At 42.2% G+C, this 20,006-nt stretch overlaps 1 protein-coding gene across 4 annotated transcripts in view; it reads right to left on the minus strand.

Annotated features, from left to right (window-relative positions):
• The window catches only part of ABCB11 (ATP binding cassette subfamily B member 11), a 54,463-nt gene that overhangs the window by 1,712 nt on the left and 32,745 nt on the right, over positions 1-20,006 (minus strand). For 3 of the 4 annotated variants that reach the window (XM_077936997.1, XM_077937003.1, XM_077937008.1), the window contains 11 exons: positions 18,681-18,744; positions 17,228-17,363; positions 16,921-17,085; positions 11,765-11,869; positions 11,500-11,661; positions 10,112-10,315; positions 7,122-7,363; positions 6,658-6,814; positions 2,493-2,690; positions 1,442-1,648; positions 800-946 (listed from right to left, as the gene is read on the minus strand). In XM_077936997.1, coding sequence (XP_077793123.1) covers positions 800-946; positions 1,442-1,648; positions 2,493-2,690; positions 6,658-6,814; positions 7,122-7,363; positions 10,112-10,315; positions 11,500-11,661; positions 11,765-11,869; positions 16,921-17,085; positions 17,228-17,363; positions 18,681-18,744 — 1,787 coding nt within the window. The other variant, XM_077937005.1, reaches the window with a different exon arrangement.

A 20,006-nucleotide genomic window follows, 5' to 3' on the forward strand; every position in this document is an offset into this window, starting at 1 on the left:
GGCGCTGTGCTCTAAACCACTGAGCCTTTTGGGCTTGCTGATCATAAGGTCAATGGTTTGAATCTGCACGACGGGGTGAGCTCCCATTCCTCTGTCCCAGCTCCTGCCAACCTAGCAGTTCAAAAGCATACCAGCACAAGTAGATAAATAGGTACCACTGTGGTGGGAAGGCAAACAGCATTTCCGTGTACTCTGGCACTCGTCATGGTGTCCTGTGCACCAGAAGCGGTTTAGTCATGCTGGCCACATGACCCGGAAAAGCTGTTTGCGGATAAACACCAGCTCCCTCGGCCTGAAAGCGGATATTAGTGCCACACCCCATAGTCACCTTTGACTGGACTTACCAATCCAGGGGTCCTTTACCTTTTACCTTTACACCCAAGCATTCAGTCTAATTATTAAGAAAGTCATCGCATGATCATCACATGAATGTATGGGAGAGGAAAGAACCAAAGAAATGTTTCTACACCCAGTGATTCACAATTGAGAGAGCAACTCTTTTTCATCCTATTCATTTGTTATCTTTGAGGCATGATTGATGCTACAGAACCATTCCTTCACAGCTGGCCTTAAGATACGGTATGGGATTCAGTCATGGTGAAATAGCTTTGCCCCAACAACCAAGGAGCAAAGCCTAAATTTACAGTGAAGAAGGTTGGTAAGAAAGTTCTGCTTGAAAAGTTTCATCTGTGAGGATGACTTACTCGTCATCAAAAGGTTAATATGCAAGTATGAATTCCCCTACTTGCTCTACGTTGTTGTTTTTTAGTCCACGTGGTTTACTCTCCCTCCTCTTTACCTGTTCACTTTCGGTATCCAGAGCAGATGTTGCTTCATCCAGTAGCAAGATCTTGGGATCTCGGATGATGGCTCGGGCGATAGCGATGCGCTGCTTTTGCCCACGAGAGAGTAGTGATCCCTGAGAGCCAACGTTAGTTTTGTATTGCTGGAAAACATACATTGGCTGAGTTTTAAGCAACTCCTTTTACCATCAGAAATATGCACAGTGCTGCAGTACTGGAAGAAAATAATGGTGCTGCTTGTGGAGGCAATGTGGCATGAAACTTAACAACTCTTATTCGTGTTTTATTGGTGATATGAACTACCCTTGGGATATGGAAACTTTCTCAGGGCAGAGAGTAATCCACGTTTTATCACCGTAACAAACATGTGAAGTAACTGAGAGATGGCGACTGGACCAAGGTCAGCCAGTGATCTTTATGGATGAGAAGGGATTTGAACCTGGGTTTCCTCGATTTTAGTCCAACAACTCTAACTGCTACACCACACTGGCTGTCCAAAAGTGAGCTGCTGTTCAGGAGTATATTATAGCATGTGCATAGCTGCATCTAGGAAAATGGTTGAGATTCTGTGACTCACACACCATGGATTCCTTATTTAGCCACCGTTCCCTTTCACTAGTGAAGAAAAAGATGCTTACGTCAGGAAGCGATATGACGAAGTCATGCAGCTGGGCCTTCTTAGCTGCTGCTATCACTTCTTCCATAGAAATCTCTCTGGTGTTATCGCCATATTTTATATTGTCAGCAATGCTACAACCAAACAGCACAGGTTCCTGGGACACTATCCCAATTTTAGATCTCAGAAAGCGGACATTTACTTTCTTGCTGTCATGTCCATCTATCAACTGCACAGGAAAAACACCAGAAAAGGCAAAATATTTATTTATGGACTATTGGCGCCGTCATAAGGGAACCTCAGTTTTAAATTTTAAGTTACGCTTACACTGAACTTACTAAGGACTGGACTTACTACAGGACCGGACTCAGGGCAGCTAACAACAAAGTATGATACATTAAAAACATAAATCAAACAATTGATTAAAATACATCTTAAAATCAACAGAAACAACTCCTAGCAATGCTTGATTTATAACCTAGAACACAACTACTTTATAATATGATCATGGGACATCCAGTGAGTATAAAACAATCCCGCTACATAAGAACATGAATCATTCCCAGAATATAATTATAAATGAACCTTAAGTACATATACAAACTCAAGGAGAGGTGTGGATTTGCTTTTGCTAGGTAATCTCATTTATATTAGCTATAATTTGATACAAACAAACTCTCATCTCCTCATCAACAAAAATATGCCTTTCTCTTTTCTGATCTTTTATAGGTCCAATGCTCTGGCTTGAAGACAGGCACTCCTCTTTTATTCCATGACCTCCCACCTGGTGTATTCCCTGCACTGCAAGCTGGGTTATTTGCAGTGAGATGCACCTGCTCCCTTAGGGGAAATGTCCACCAGAGTCCAGGCTCTGGCCCCATAAGCACTGATGGTCTGGGAGGTTCCCCTAGGAGTTCTCATCCAACCACTTCATGCACTGAAACCAGAACTGGCTGCTTCTGCATCCTCCAACTGCTGGGTTCAGGGGGCCATGATGGGAGAACTGAGGGTTTGCTTTATAACAATGCTTCAGCGCTCTTTTACTATGTATGAAAGCAGAGAAGGCTACATACCACTCTTCCTTCCTCAGGGTCATAAAAACGTTCCAGAAGTTGGACACTGGTACTTTTGCCACATCCACTACTTCCAACAAAGGCAAGGGTCTGTCCAGATTTCACAGACACCGAAAGACCATTTAGCACTTGGACGTTGGGACGAGAGGGATATGTGAACTTGCAGTTCAAGAATTCAATGCTTCCACGAAAGTTATCCTGATTATACAAAGGGAGAGAGAGAATGTTCTGGGTGTGGTTGAACTGAATTCACAAATGACTCTTATGGAAGTAATGATTACTATTACCACTATTCCTAGAACTGTCACGATCAATTACACTTTTAAAACCAATTAGCCATGTAGCTCTTAAATGATAAGCAGATGGAACCTAAATCAATTTGCACGTTGCAAAACCTCACTGAGTAAGGAGACAGTTGCACCTTAGTGTGGGAACATACAAGACATTGGTTAAAAGGAGAAAAATCTACCACTTTGTGGTAGAAGGAAATAACCTCATGCATATTTCAATCAGATTTGCAACATTTGCAACATTGACACTGCAATAAAAAAAAACAATCCAGGCCCCAGGCTGCAAAAATATAACACGTTCCGTACAGTGTGGAAGGTTTAAAAGACATGTTGACATTGATTGCAGCTGACCTCTACCAACTTCTGTTGTTTCCTGCGGTCACAGCACCAGCATCCCTGAGAAAAGTAAACCATTTGCTCGTTTTCCATGTAAACTAAGAGCTTTAAGTCTCTTTCCCATCAAATTAGGCACAAGGAAGTGGGAGTCAGCATGTGTGCAACCTGCACAGGTTGGCTGGAGCTGATGGAAGTTGTGGTCCAAATCATTTGGAGAGCGATAGGTTGGCAAAGCCTGCTAACAATCCTGAGTCCTGGAGCTTTGGTTTGCTGTTACCCAAATTATTAATCTGGAGACACACTGAACCTGTGAGATTGAGTTGAATAACTGCACTGATTGATCAACTGGCAACAGACTTACGTAAGTCATTTAATCCCTTTGATTTCAGCGCATCTGCTCTAACACTGAATAGCACCCGCTTTGTTCAAATGGGGCTTACTCATATAAGTGTGCATAGGACTGCTGCCTGGGACTTGCCCCCACAAATACCACTACTTTTTAAAATATATTCCATGTCATTTCTGAGTCGGACACTCCTCAGAATGAACCTGGCGTAACGCCCCTAGCGCAATAGAAAGGGAAGTGGTTTTCACATTACTTTTATGTGTATGATGGCTGAAATAATTCTGAAGCAGCAGCGTCCGGTTCCTGAAGATGCTGAACCAAAAAGAAGAACCAATGAAGCAACAGAGGCTGGTATATCAAGGGAAGCTTCCTGGTACTGTATGGCCCAATATCAGAGAAGTCAACTCTCTCCTATTGTTCATTCTGCGGGGTGAGCTATATCGCTGAGGTTTCCGTTCTGTACATGTTGTGAAACCATTCTAACAGCCGCCAGTTTACAAATTCATGAATCTAGATGAACTGCTTTGTGCATTTTTTTAGTGAGTCATTTGTGCCTCATTTGTTAAAAAACAGCCAACTTTCAATAGCCAAAGGAAGTGGCGCAGGATTCCTAATACACCTTTCTCTGCAAGTATTGCCTAAGTTCCTCATATTTGCACTATGACAAAGTGAGGCGCAGTAAATTCACTGATGTGTAGGTGTCCATTACATATCCAGCATTACAGTCTGTGGCTTGTACAGAGTTCTGAAGGGCAAAATAAAATGTTTGCTGTTACCAGGCAATACCAGACTCTTCATCTGATAAATCTGCCTTCATCAAGAAATATTGTATTCACACACATTCTCTCTCTCTCTCACCGGTGTGGTGTAGTGGTTAAGAGCAGAAGACTCGTAATCTGGTGAACCAGGTTCGTGTCTCCGCTCCTCCACATGCAGCTGCTGGGTGACCTTGGGCTAGTCACACTTCTTTGAAGTCTCTCAGCCCCACGCACCTCACAGAGTGTTTGTTGTGGGGAAGGAAGGGGAAGGAGAATGTTAGCCGCTTTGAGACTCTTTTGGGTAGTGATAAAACGGGATATCAAATCCAAACTCCTCCTCCTCCTCCTCCTCCTCTTCTCTCTCTCTCTCTCTCTCTCTCTGTGTGTGTGTGTGTGTGTGTGTGACTATTTTGAGACCTTCCACTTTTCTTTTGTGGAATCAAAGTGACCAACTGTGGGCTGGTTTGGACATCATTGCTTACCATGTACAAGCAGACACCTCACACTTCATTCCTCCCTTAGCTCTTGTGGCAGCAACAAGCCAGAATCCTTGGCTTAGAGTTGATGTCTGGGTCCAGGCACTGTGGTTTGTTTTCTCTCAAACAAGACATGATCAGGAAGCCGAGAACGAGCCTTGGCTTCAGACCATGCTTTGGCGTGTGTGACTTGACACATCCCCAAGCCTGGTTTGCGTATGCTAAGCTAAGGACCATGGCTTGTTGCTCCACTTGCGCCAAGGGAGGAATGAAGTGGGAGCCAGGCCTTATGCAGTTAGAATGGCACCACACTATCAGTAGGTTCTGGGGAGCCCCAAGGTTTGCACAAGTGCAAAAACCTTTAGGGGGAAAACCCCAAAAGGGTGGGAGGGGGCTGCAAAAATAGCCCCAAGAAGGCTGAGCACACGCAGCAGCCACAAAATGCTGATTGACTGATTTGGTTGGGCGGGAATGACAGAAAAGCAGGTGGAAGAGCAATGGAATAGAGTATTCTGAACTCCACATTTTGCAACATTTTGTCTCACATACGACTTTTAATTAATATTGAAGAAAGACACCACTTAATGCTGAATCAATACTTCACTCACACATGTTCAAGTCATTTTGCGATGGCTGCAGTGAGCAGGTGGCAAACATGGTGAGCCCATAATCTACTCCGCTGAAGAGTTATTATGTGGTGTGAACTTTCACTAGGAAGCTAAGTAAAATTCTGTGGAGCTGCTTGGTTCATGGCTTTGTTTCAGGTGGAAACATTTCCCACAAGTTCTAAATGGCCTGAAGAGTTGTCCATGCATGTTGGCTGTGACTCTCCAGGGATCCAGACAGGGTACATACCCAGAAAATGGAAGGAATTGAACTGGGAACCGTCTGCATTCGAAGCAAATGCTCTGTGATGGCCACTGAGTCTCAGCCCTCCCCCCATGCCAGTGCTATAGCAGGTACATGGCTATGCTGGCACTGGGTTCACAAGGGTGCTCAAAGCACAGCTGCTTCCCCTTCTTCCTAGGAAAGATTTCCTAACAGACCACATTTTTTGCAGACTAAGAAAAAGGAAACCCACAATTGCTGCCTGCTAAACCAGGAGGTGGGATGATATTAACCATCTGGTTGTTGTTGTTTTTAAATTCTGGTGTTTTTTTATGTTGTTGGTTTAGTTCCTAATCGGTTTTAATCACACCACCTATTTTTCACAAGGTGCCTTGAGGACCTTAGAAATGTGTCTAAGTTTCAAAACATCAGTGCTCACAGAAGACTGCAAGAACAATAGTACAGTGGTACCTCGGGTTAAGTACTTAATTCGTTCCGGAGGTCCGTACTTAACCTGAAACTGTTCTTAACCTGAAGTACCACTTTAGCTAATGGGGCCTCCTGCTGCTGCTGCGCTGCCGGAGCACAATTTCTGTTCTCATCCTGAAGCAAAGTTCTTAACCTGAAGCACTATTTCTGGGTTAGCAGAGTCTGTAACCTGAAGCGTATGAACCACTGTATGTTGTACCACTGTATGTTGGGAGGACTTAACAAGGGGCTAAGACTGGAGGGACAATCTGGAGACAAAGAGCATATAAATCTTGAGACGAGGAGAAATTTATCAGATGAGTTACCAGAAATCATCATTTAAAGAATTCCTTCTTCTAAAGCTGAGAGTACAATGAAAAGTCGGGCCACATTTATGGTGCCTGGGGTATGTGCACTAACTTTATTCAAACTACAACTGACCCCAAATTGCCTTACCCTGGGCACGTATTATTTGTTCAAGCCAATGCAGTTTTCTTTAATCAAACACACTCTGTGCCCTCAAGGTACCAGCAGACCTTGTATTGCTCTAATTTTATGTTCTTGACACACTATAATCTTCTTTGCTCCAGTACAAAGAGGGAACTAGATGACCTTCAGGTGCTACAATTATGTGATTCTAATAACACGAATTTCTGCTCTTACCCATTTCTCTCCAGCATCACTGTAAACACTGATTTGGGGAACACGATCCACCAGCTGAAAAAAGCGAGCTGCGGCTATTTTTGCTTTGGCATAGTTTGGCGTATAGGAGGATGCTCTTCCTAATGCAGTTCCACTGGTCACAATAGCAGAAATCACCCTGAAATCAGGAAGGAAAGACGTCAGCTTACATGATGCTTAGGAAGAAGAGCTGCAGGTCTACTATCCTGTTTCCATCAGTGGCCTGCCAACTATGTCAAGCAAGGCTGGAAGGCAACAGCCTCCTCACTCCCCATGGTTGGTCTCCAATAACTTATATATTCAGAGATATACTGCCTCTTAACATTGAGTTGTCATTCAATTTTATCATGCCCACAGATGTGTCTGTTGAGAATGCACGATCAACTAACAGGTTCTATTTGGGAAAGATAATTTGTGTGGGTGTGGGTGTGTTTCTGTTCCTTTACCTAAACACATAGCTGTAGTGAAGTCCTTCCTTGTCAACCAAAAATCCTCCATACCGATAGGAGACCGAATTGGCTATAAACAGAATACTCTGTGCAAAACCAAAGCAGAATCCATAAACATTTGCTTTTTGGACTGCTGCTCTGTAAGGGACTTCCAGCTCTTTCTCATATGCTTCAATAAATTTTTTCTCCTTCCCAATTCCTGCGACAGTCCTGATGTTTGCAAGTGCTTCATTGGAAATCTGTTGAAAAGAAAAGGAAATGGAGGAGTAGCAAAGATCTGTTAGATGTCAGTCTGAGTGATATGGGCCATACATCTGGTGAGCTGCTGTATCTCTATCTATCTATCATCTCTCTCTCTATCATCTATCTATCTATCTATCATCTATCTATCTATCTATCTATCTATCTATCATCTATCTATCTATCATCTATCTATCTATCATCTATCTATCTATCTATCTATCTATCTATCTATCTATCATCTATCTAATCTATCTATCATCTATCTAATCTATCTATTATCTATCTATCTATCTATCTATCTATCTATCTATCTATCTATCTATCATCTATCTCTATCTATCATCTATCTATCTATCTATCTATCTATCTATCTATCTATCTATCTATCTATCATCTATCTATCTTCATATCTATCTATCTATCATCTATATCTATCTATCTATCTATCTATCTATCTATCTATCATCTATCTATCTATCTATCTATCTATCTATCTATCTATCATCTATCATCTATCTATCTATCTATCATCTATCTATCTATCTATCTATCTATCTATCAATCAATCATCTATCTATCATCTATCTATCTATCTATCTATCTATCTATCTATCTATCTATCATCTCATCTATCTATCTATCTACTCTATCTATCTATCTATCTATCTGGTCCATGGGGTCACGAAGAGTCGGACACGACTAAACGACTAAACAACAACAACCTATCTATCTATCATCTATATCATCTATATCATCTATCTATCTATCATCTATCTATCTATCATCTATCTATCTATCTATCTATCTATCTATCTATCTATCTATCTATCTATCATCTATCTTTCATCTACCTACCTATTCTCTATCTATCATCTATCTATCTATCTATCTATCTATCTATCTATCTATCTATCTATCATCTATCTATCTATCATCTATCTATCTATCTATCTATCTATCTATCTATCATCTATCTACATCTATCTATGTATCTATCTATCATCTATCATCTATCATCTATCTATCTATCTATCTATCTATCTATCTATCTATCTATCATCTATCATCTATCTATCTATATCTATCATCTATCTATCTATATCTATCTATCTATCATCTATCTATCTATCTCTATCTATCTATCTATCTATCTATCTATCTATCTATCTATCATCTATCTATCTCTATCATCTATCTATCTATCTATCTATCTATCTATCTAATCTATCTATCTATCTATCTATCTATCTATCTATCATCTATCTATCTATCTATCTATCTATCTATCATCTATCTATCTATCTATCTATCTATCTATCTATCTATCTATCATCTATCTATCTATCTATCTATCTATCTATCTATCATCTATCTATCTATCTATCTATCTATCTATCTATCTATCTATCTATATCTATCATCTATCTATCTCTATCTCTCTATCTCTATCTATCATCTATCTATCGTCTGTCTATCTATATATAGTTTTAAAGTGTAAGTTTGGTTTCCACACCAGTTTACTAAGAATCTCTAGTTTTGAACTGATTCAGTTGAACTTAACAAGGTCAGGCCAATGGAGACACTCTAGACCCTCATACCCAAATCATCTCCTCAGTCTGAGGAACTTACCTCATTTGAAAAGCCACACAGACTTACTTTGCTTTTGACCATGTGCTCCACCTCTGGCCCTTGCCTGTCTATCTCCACCAGCAGCCTGTCTTTGATCATATCCTTGAATTCTGTCTCTCTGATCCTTGTCTGCTACCACTGGAACCTGACTACTAGCATATATTTGCCCATGTTCTTGCCTTCTGGCCCTCTTACTGCAGCTAGTTTCAGAATCTGACCAAGGCCTGACCCCAGGTTTCCTAATCTAATATTATTTTTTTACTGTACTGGTGACTTTTCCAATATTGGGCAAGAAGAAATTCCTGGCATGGGTTCTCATATCTGGGCAAGGGTGATGCTGTCTACATAATCATCTTAAGTACACATTGACAATAGAGCTCAACAAACAAATGGCTTGTCTTAGCTTGTTCTGCTCCTATTCTTTATCACATTCTTAAGTTGCTGGTAATAGCTGTGGACAGACACCGTTCTCTCATTGTAGGCTTTTACGCCATTTGTTCTGCGTAGCTATACTTTCAGTCCTATTATCAAACTTTTAGCAGCTTCGGCTGATTCTCTGGCTGCATCCCTAACTGGAGAAAGAAAGCAGATGCAGTCCTGGTTACATCCGGATTAGACTACTGTAACACACTCTACACAGGGCTGCCTTTTGCAGACCGTTCAGAAGCCTCAGCTGGTGCAAACTGAAGTTGCTTGTGGAGGCTAAGGAAATATGTAAGATCGATTGTGTACCAGTTACACTGGCTGCCAGTACATGTCAAGGCCCACTTAAAGCACACACACCCCCTTTGTGATTTGGATGCCCATATATGCAATGCCAAATGTGTCTTTCAACTCTATCCAACCAATTGCAACCAGAAGCTAAACACTTTATTTACCCTCTGAAGTCACACTGCCCTTCTGAGAAGAAGAATCAGGCTTCCAAGGAACAGAGACTTTAAAATACTGCTTGACAAGTAGCGGGGGGACGGGGACATTTCAACCCTACATGGCTATGCCAGGCCCAAAATGCCTGTTATCATTGACAACACTGGATTGTTGATGGTGAGTATTGTTACTCACCATCTCATTTAATCTTAAACGATGTGCTTTTTTGTAGTAGTTTTAAACATTACCTTCCCAGTTGCTTCCAATGCTTGTTTGTCCTGAGAGGCAAACCCTGTTAGCATCTGAGACTGCACCACACCAGATAAAGCCAAGAATGGCAAGAAGCAGATGATGACCAAGCTGAGTTTCCAACTGAAGTAGAAAGCAATAACAATGGCCACCCCAATGTTGGTGACGGAGTTCACAATCATTCCTATCTGGCTGCCGGTTGCCTTAAAACAAGCAAAGGGGGGGGGGGGAGGGAGAAAAAAAAGATCACCAACACACTCTCCCACATTAAGCACTGGGACACTTGTTGCTACCGCAAAGCTGTGAAGGAAGGAGAGCTATTGTTTAACACCCAGCTACTATTGCCAAGGAGAAGCAAAGAGTTAGAAGGGATTTTGGAGGTAATCCGTTGCACAGCCACCTTTTCTGTGCAGGATCTGCAGTGCAGCCTGTCTGATAGATAGCCATTCAAATGCTGAAATACCTCCAGTGAAGGCAGTCTGAAGCAGTCTGTCCCACTGCCAAACAGCTCTTTCCATTACAAAGTTTCTCCAGAAAATTTTATCCGAAATCTATTTCCCTGAAGTGTTCTAGATCCACCTTCAGGAACAAGGAGACTGAGCAAGGATGTGTTGCCAAAGCACCTCTTTTTCCTGCCTATGTTACTGAAAAACCTCTGGCACTCCTAATTGTGAGAACAGGCCCATCAGCAACACACTCATGGAGAGGGTCTGCAATGGCTAAGCCGCCCTCATGGCTGCAATGGGCTTTGTTCATTTCCCCCAGTTTGTAGCAACCTTCCAAGAAGTGGCATATGGGAAGATAAGTTGGGTCCAAAGTGTGAATTATGGATTTGAAAGGAATTCCCATTTATGCTGTCTGCCCCTCTCGTTTAGGCCTCTATCTCAACCACTTCAGACTGCAGGTGGGGGCTCAAATGAGGGAACAGCTATACACCCCCACTGCCTCTGTACATGGGAAATTGAACATTAAGGGGAAGAGTCCTAGGCTGTTCCCTGATGGTGCTTGGTTTTTTGTGTAGGAATCTTTGAATTTAATCTGTGAAGAATCATTCCTTCATGTAAGCCCACACTTGGGAACAAAATGGTACAACTGAGACACAGCTTTATCATTTCAGTGAGAACTAGGTCATATACTTTTGGCTGAACGTTGAATGCTAAAAGATGCTCCAGTGTAAAAAAATAAAAAATAAAAATTCAAGATGCGAAATAGCCATTTTTTCTTAAAATCACCTTACCAGCAGCTTTCATTTCTATGGATTTTCAGAGGCATGTTTATCCAATAAACCCATGACAATAATTATCTTGTCTCAATTTGATTGAGTGGATGCCCAGCGGATGTGGCAATATCTGAATTGTGTTAGCTACTTTTATATAAAATCTCTTACCCCTTGAACCTGAGAGGCATCAGTTGCTAGTCTTGTGGTCAAAGCCCCTGGGCTGTTCCTGTGGTCATCGAACCAACCAATTTCTTCACCTAGCATGGCCTCGAAGCCAACTTTCCGTAGCCGTCTTGTAAGCAGCTCACCAGATTTTGCAAATGTATATCCCTGAAATGCATTTAAAGAATGTGTAAGTCTAGACATGCCAGCCACAAGGACCTAAAAACGAGAAAAGAAAAGCAACGAACAGCCAATCTTAATGGTCATTTACCTGTAAGAACTGTGTAAAAAATGATATAACTCCAACCAATACAAAGAGGAGGCAGATGGCGTTGATCTGCAATCTTTGTTCTTCTTCATCCAGGATAGAAAAGGTCTTTTGGGAAAGAAAAGAAAGGCCATAATATTAAGTGCCAACTAAAACAGTATAATTTTATTATCTATTTAGGCAATTTATACACGGCTTCATTATAATCATCTCTAAGCAGTGAATTGAGAGCCTCTACTTCAGAATTCATGTCACATGATTGTAATGATATTGGAAATCATAGGATCATGCAATCTAGCCCATGGGTAACCTGCAGATGTTATTGGACTCCAACTTACAGCCTGCATGGCCAGTGGCCATGGTTGTTGTAAATTGTAGGGGGTCACTGTATTGGGTACCTCTGATTTAGCACATTTTGGTTTTACAGTTGCCTTGAGTATTGTTTGTGTGAGAACTCAGTGGAGTGCTGCAAGCAAATTTTGCCTAGTGCAGCACTGGAAGGACAGATCCTGAAGCTGAGGCTCCAATACTTTGGCCACCTGATAAGAGAAGACTCCCTGGAAAAGACCCTGATGTTGGGAAAGATGGAGGGCACAAGGAGAAGGGGACGACAGAGGACGAGATGGTTGGATAGTGTTCTCGAAGCTACCAGCATGAGTTTGACCAAACTGCGGGAGGCAGTGGAAGACAGGAGTGCCTGGCGTGCTCTGGTCCATGGGGTCATGAAGAGTTGGACTCGACTAAACGACTAAACAACAACAACTATTGAATTTCCCCAAATGTAATCAATAGGCTATAGATTTTTTTATAAGGGACTTTTCCTCTACCTAAGTACAGCTTGGTACTAAAAAAATAAAGAGGTGCCAGGCCTCAAATCTGTCAGGAGGAGAAGCCATTCTCTCTAATCTGAAATGTATTTGGTTCTACTATAGTGGATCAGACAAAGTGAATATTGTTTTTCTATCTCTCTTAACCTCTTTTCTGTTTTTTCTTTCTTTTTCCTTCTCTATTTCTCTACCCCCCCCCCCCCATTTCTGTGTTTTTATTGTATCTCTATAAAAGTCTTGGTTTGGTGAAAAAATGGGGAAATGTATCAAATTTTGTATTTTTCTCTATACGCTTTCATAAAATTTATTTTTTAAAAATGAAATGTATTTGTTTCATATAGAATAATTATCCTACTTTTCCTTATGTAGTTCAAGGCAATAAATAGCATAATTATAATAAAACACTATTAAAACCATTAAGAAAAAGGAACTGTTGAGAATATCAGGCCAGCAAATTAAACTGTGTTTCAGTAGTTGCTGCAGGGAAGTATCCCATTTAAATGGTGTGCGCGCTATTCATAACTGATGGCACTAGGCCATTTGAACCCAGGTATGTTTAATACCTGGGTTTCAAAAACAAAGGATTAATCCGCACCAAGAAACTAGAGAACTTGGACCCAACTGAAGTACAAACAAATCACTGAAGTGGGGTGGGGGGAGACCACAAAAAAATATTCCATGCAGCTTTTAAGAGGAGTAAGGGACTAATAACCAGAGGAGAACAACTGCAAGTAGCGAGTCTTTGAAAAAGTCAGGTTTTAAAAGCCCTTCAATCCGCTAATAAGTCTTCAGAGAAGGAACAGAAGGCTCAGCAAATCCCACTGCCTCTTTTTTGGTAAGCATTTATTTAAAATGTTCCCCTAATCCTCATAAAGTCACCTGCAATCACATGCTCACTGGGAAATGTAAAACTAAATGTGTGTGTGTGTGTCAAAACTCAAATGGAAAAACAGGAAGCTTTCTACTTTCTCATAAACATGCCCAAAGCCCCACATCCGTGTCATTAAGAGACACTATAATCAGCGTGTCTTCAAGGGAGGGCATAGATCCTGTTTGTTAACTCTTTGGGACATTTGTTTTAGAGGTCAACAAGCTACTTGTTATCTTTGGCAGAATGGGAAAAGTAGCCAATAGGAAAAAGTATGAGCGCTCAAAGAGGGGTCATTCTTTATGCTCATTAAATCCATCCCTCCCCACCCCCCATGTCTTTCAGACAAGTTTTTTGAGCCACCAGTTCACAGGCATGTTGACAACAACAGACTTAAACACTAACTTTTTAAGCAATTGCTCTCAAGCTATAAATGCTGATCTCTTAAGTTTGATCTTCCAGACTTGCTAACTAACTTTTACACTATCGCCAGGTCATGAAACACGTGCTTGTGTTCCCCTTTGATGTTTGCCTATGCAGGGCAAATCTTAGTAAGTCAACTAATCTGTAACTTCGTACTCCAAACTGATTAGAAGAAGCAAACAGAGACTGTATGTACCCTTGTCAACTATGAAAATCCTTTACTAAAAACTAAGTTGAGCAGAAGCAATTCCCACACCAGCTGGATTCTAGTCTTCAAGTTTGCCCCCTTAAAAAGAAGGGATCTGCCTTGGAGCTAAACATTATAGGTAGAGGAAACCTTGGACTCAGCTACTAGTCAAGAAAAAGCGTTCTAAATGCATTATAAATATGCAACACCAGATTGAGCCAGAGAAGGGGTGGGGTGGGGGATTCTAAGCAATTTTCCATAGCTTTTTTTCCTTTCGTTATAAAGATTTAATCTCTGACTTATTTATAGCATTTTCCCCTTGTGTGTAGATCCATCCCTTGCGTCTGTAGCAAGTAGATGGATCAGGACACAAGTTCTGGCCCCATTGTTAGAGGCAGTATGCTCTGGATGCCCGTGGTTGTGAACCACAAGTAGTTATCTATTGCACTCAAATCCTGTGGGTGTCCTTCCCAATAGGCATCTATGAAAACAGAATGCTGGGCTAGTTGAGGTGTTTAGACTTGATATCCCGCCTTTCACTCCCCTTAAGGAGTCTCAAAGCAGCTAACAATCTCCTTTCCCTTCCTCCCCCACAACAAACACTCTGTGAGGTGAGTGAGGCTGAGAGACTTCAGAGAAGTGTGACTGGCCCAAGGTCACCCAGCAGCTGCATGTGGAGGAGCGGGGAAGCAAACCCGGTTCACCAGATTACGAGTCCACCACTCTTAACCACTACACCACACTGGCTCTCAGTTGGCAGAGGGAGCGTGTTCCATTTTGCTACCTAAGGTGACACAGGAAGGTGCCACCCACTACCCCTCCACCAAATCCTTGCTCGCCAGGGCTGCTCAGTGTGTGGTTTCCTGGTTCTGTCAAGATCTCACAAGAGAGCTGTAAGATCCCAGAAGCCACAGCTGCTTATTGCTTCTGCAGTGGCAATGATGGCGGCGGGGCACCCCTGCCACAGGTGTTCTGCAGATGGCCAATGCGCTTCCTTTTTATAGGAAATGGGATTAGCTGACTCCCCAAAGGGGATGCTTTGTTCACAATAAAACAGAGCAGTGGAATAAATTATGGCTGTCTTCGCATTAACTTTCAACCAATACTGCTGCCCAAAGTCGATCAGCATTGAGTTTAAGTGACTATAAAATGCACGGTGCGAAAAGGGAGCAATATATGCATTTGCTTTCTAAAAGCGTATAATGCCTTCATGGGAGTCTGTCAGCATGCCTGTTTTGTTGTTTTGATAACACCATGCAAAGGGGTTGTTCAAAGCCTTTGTGGCTTTAGTGCCGGTGAATTTAATTCACGACCAGCACTGGCTATTGTGTCTGTGAGTTTACTGTCTAATAATAAAATGCCTCCGTACTTCAGTCAGATAGAAAAGGGATAAAGTATTTTTGGAATATTGTATATGTAGAAAAGCAGACCCTTATTATATTGCTCACTTCTTTATAGAATCATAGAATTGTAGAGTCGGAAGGGAGCACGAAGGCTATCTAGCCCAACCCCTGGCAATACGGGAATCTTTCAGCTAATGTAGGACTCGAACCCAGGACCCTGAGATTAAGAGTTTCATGCTCTAATGACTGAGCTATTTATGATTACTAGAATACCATGGAACATGGGACAATTTATCAAGGGGATGGGGACATATAATTAATCTTCTCTTTTCAGATTTAAGGTTGCAGTCCAATGCACTGTTTTATGGGGATATGTCTCAGTGAACTCAGGGGAATTTGCCAGACAAACAAGACTCAGAGTCTTCTACTTGTTTCTCTTGAAAGTAGCCATTGGTGTGAGGTGGAGGGATGCTCCAAGCTTAATCAAATTAACAGTACTGGGGTATGGGGGAAGACAGGATAGTGGTGCCTCAGGTTAAGAACTTAATTCGTTCTGGAGGTCCGTTCTTAACCTGAAACTGTTCCTAACCTGAGGTACCACTTTAGCTAATGGGGCCTCCCGCTGCCCCCACGCAATTTTGGTTCTCATCCTGAAGCAAAGTTCTTAACCCGAGGTACTACTTCTGTGTTAGTGGAGTCTGTAACCTGAAGCGTCTGTAACCCGAGGTACCACTGTACCTGAATTATGCCTGTCTCCCCCTCTCCACTCCCAGCCTGGCCAGTTGCAGGGTGTGTGTGTGTATGTGTGTGTGTGATTTCAATCAAGAAATGTATGGAAGACAAGGCTGGACACACACACACCCCAGTGCTGCTGCTCAAATAACTGCTTTAAAGGAGAAAGAAAAATGAAACCCTTTGGAGATCTGAAATATCTCCTTTATCACCATAGTGCCTACATATATGAAAATATGTCCCCCTCCTAGAATGCATGAAACCGGCTCTTAACGCAAGACCCCAACCCCCCTGCTCATCTCCAGAGTCCTGGTGTTTATGGGTCTGTTGGGGAAACAGTCATGTCTTTTTTTGCAACTGACTTGACCCACAAGTTTCAAACGTACATTCTCCAACAGTTTACAAAACTGTTGGTGGGCCTGTCATAGTAACAGAAGACCCTCCTTCCCAAGATAGACCTCTCCCCCCACCACTGATGAATTCCAGAGCACTCCCAGAAGCCTATGAACCTCAAGATTCTGGAATGCAGCTGCCCGGTCCTTGGGGTCTGCTGGGAGAGCTAATTGTCAACAGCCTCCTTCCCCAACCTGGTGTTCTGCATGGGAATTGGGCAAATGACCATGAATGTTCAAAAACTACTAAAAGCAGCAAGCCAAAATGTTGGAAATGAAGTAATAAGGACTGCTTGGCACACTGTTGGCACGCAGGTGTTCTGCATAATACCAGGATAGTGAAAAACCATATTCAATACAAGAAGGAGGAAATTGGTCATGACCTACTCCAAGAATCTGACTGAAAAGCAAGGCATAGAGTGGGTTGACTGCCCCGTTGAAGCCTGCTCCAAGGGATCCAATCAGCATGTAGGGCCATTCAGGAGCATTGTATTTCAGAATTCTGGTAACATTAGCAGGCTTCACTTCTTCCACTTTTACAGCCGTTGACTCCTAAAAAGAGAAAAGGGGCAAATATGTTGATATTCTACTTTCCGTGCTGCCCAGTAGAAACTTCGAGGAAGGGTTATACAGCGAGCTTTTCAAGAGGACCAGAGAAAGGAAACAAAATGGATGTTTTTTGTCAAATAATGACCTTCTTAAATGGACTGCCATCTTCTTCATACTGCCCGGTGCTATAGATATGCTCCGAATGGTTCTGGGCAACTGACATTGGGTGGTCCGGTACTATATTTGACAACTGAGATCTGGAACGCTGTCGAAGGGAAGCTCTATGAAAGAATAAAGAGAAAAGGTGAAGTCTTAGGAACAGCAGTTTGAGGAGCTTGCATCTAGCGTTATTACTTAGCATGATCATAGTTTACTGAAATACTTACAATACCTATATCCTGAGATTTATGGCGCAAAGCTTGACACGTTTGCTCAGAAGTAAGTCCCACTGAGTTCAAAGGGGAATACTTCCAAATAAGGGCTCCCCCAGACAACCTATTCACAGTAGAATCATAGAATCATAGAGTTGGAATAGACCACAAGGGCCATCGAGTCCAACCCCCTGCCAAGCAGGAAACACCATCAGAGCACTCCTGACATATGGTTGTCAAGCCTCTGCTTAAAGACCTCCAAAGAAGGAGACTCCACCACACTCCTTGGCAGCAAATTCCACTGTCGAACAGCTCTTACTGTCAGGAAGTTCTTCCTAATGTTTAGGTGGAATCTTCTTTCTTGTAGTTTGGATCCATTGCTCCGTGTCCGCTTCTCTGGAGCAGCAGAAAACAACCTTTCTCCCTCCTCTATATGACATCCTTTTATATATTTGAACATGGCTATCATATCACCCCTTAACCTCCTCTTCTCCAGGCTAAACATGCCCAGGTCCCTTAGCCATTCCTCAAGTATTAAGCCTTCATCCCGTTTTGTTTGCACAAAACTTAAAATGGAAGTTAAAGGTAAAGGTACCCCTGCCCGTACGGGCCAGTCTTGCCAGACTCTAGGGTTGTGCGCCCATCTCACTCAAGAGGCCGGGGGCCAGCGCTGTCCGCAGACACTTCCGGGTCACGTGGCCAGCGTGACGAAGCTACTCTGGCGAGCCAGAGCCGCACACGGAAATGCCGTTTACCTTCCCGCTGGTAAGCGGCCCCTATTTATCTACTTGCACCCGGGGGTGCTTTCGAACTGCTAGGTTGGCAGGCAAAAATGGAAGTTATATGATGCCAATTCTAAGATGCTTGTTTTTTATTTAGCTGATTTGTTCTGATTTGCTTGCAGGGAGGTTAAATGAAATGAAATGGAGCGTTCAAACTGATTTTGGGTGGCATAGGTTATACATCTTCCAATCAATCAATTAATTATTATTAATTAACAAGCTTTCTGCTCCTGTCCCTTTGCAAGTTCAAAGAATACCCATTCTCAATGGTGGGCTGATTCTCATTAAAAAAATAAAACCGCCAGGTCAAACTCCAAAAGGAACTGGTTGCTGCCTGTCATATGTCTAGGGGTGGTACATCCTGTTTCCTCACCTAAAGCAAAACAGGAACGTGCTGTTACAAGGCTGGATTGTGTTGTGTTTTGTCCCCCACTGAAAGGCTTACCTCAAGCTGTCCCGATAACTTCCCCTGACGAAAGACTGCGTTTTCTCAAGATTTGGTTCGGCTGCTGTAAAACAAAGCCATAGAAGCCCACCAGAAAGTGAGATCATCCATTCCATTCTTATTACTTATATTTTGGTATGTGTTTACAGTGTATAAAGCAAACCCCTTACAAGGCTGGAAGTCTTTTCTTCATGGTGGTTTGCTAAATATTCTACCCGAAGCACAGCAATTCTCTTTAGTTCAAAAAAGCGTGAGCTTAACTTAGAGTACACTTCTTTGGCAGAGAGGCTTTCTAAGGGCCCTGGATGTGCTCCTTTAGCAGCCCATCAGTCGTCCACACATGCTGCTATGATCCCATGTTGAGCTGTATGGCAATCACTGGATTTGCAAAAGGAAGCTATGAAGAACAATGCTCTTTGCGTGTACGAAGCACAGACCACTAGCACATGAAAGGTCTTGAGCAGCTGCCACACTAAGAATAGAAGCGAGCAGTCATAGGAGCCAACTCCTAGGGGTCAAGGTCCCTTTGCCCCCCAATAAACTATTTGAAGGGACCGCCCCCCAACCCAAGTTGACAGGCATTGCTAGTCAAATGGTGTGCATGCATTGTGTCTTGTGATCTATTATGCGGGATGGGGCTTACCTGCCCTCCCCACCAATAATTTATTAGAGTTGGCACACCTGTGAGAAGAAAAGCTACATGTTTTTGTTGGGGTGTACCACTTCAAGCTACAAGGGGTAGCTTGCATATTCAAATATTCCCTCACCTCAAGTTATCACTGCAAATACACAGCTAGAATGTCAGGATATGAAAGCTAAATTATAAACATTTTATCCTGATGTACTAATTTTACAGATACAGATGTGCTTCATTCCGAGCAGAATTCAAGCATGCAGTCTCCCCTCCTACACTCTGAAATGGTGAACCCTAGCACAAATTGCACTCTGTCCTTAGTTTATTCTCACAAATGCTGGGGCGCAATGGCTCAAGGCTGCTATAACTTTTCTTCTTCACTGGCGATTAGGAAACACAGTGGGAATGGAAGCAGCCCTGAGACTTAACAATTTAAAAGGATGTTAAATTGTTTTTATATGCAACAACTGCGGCAAGAGTATTGTTAGCCCAGAAATGGAAACAAGAAGAAATTCCAGCGAAAGAAGAATGGCAGACGAAATTAATGGACTATGCAGAATTGGACAAAATGACAGGAAGGATTTGAAACCTGCAGGACCAGAGATTTACAGTAGATTGGAAGAAATATATGAATTATTTGAAGAGCAACTGTAATCAACAAATTACACTAGTAGGACTACAAGAAGTTTTGT

Source organism: Podarcis muralis, chromosome 1 (assembly GCF_964188315.1).
Source record: "Podarcis muralis chromosome 1, rPodMur119.hap1.1, whole genome shotgun sequence".
NCBI classification, from domain to species: Eukaryota; Metazoa; Chordata; class Lepidosauria; order Squamata; family Lacertidae; genus Podarcis; species Podarcis muralis.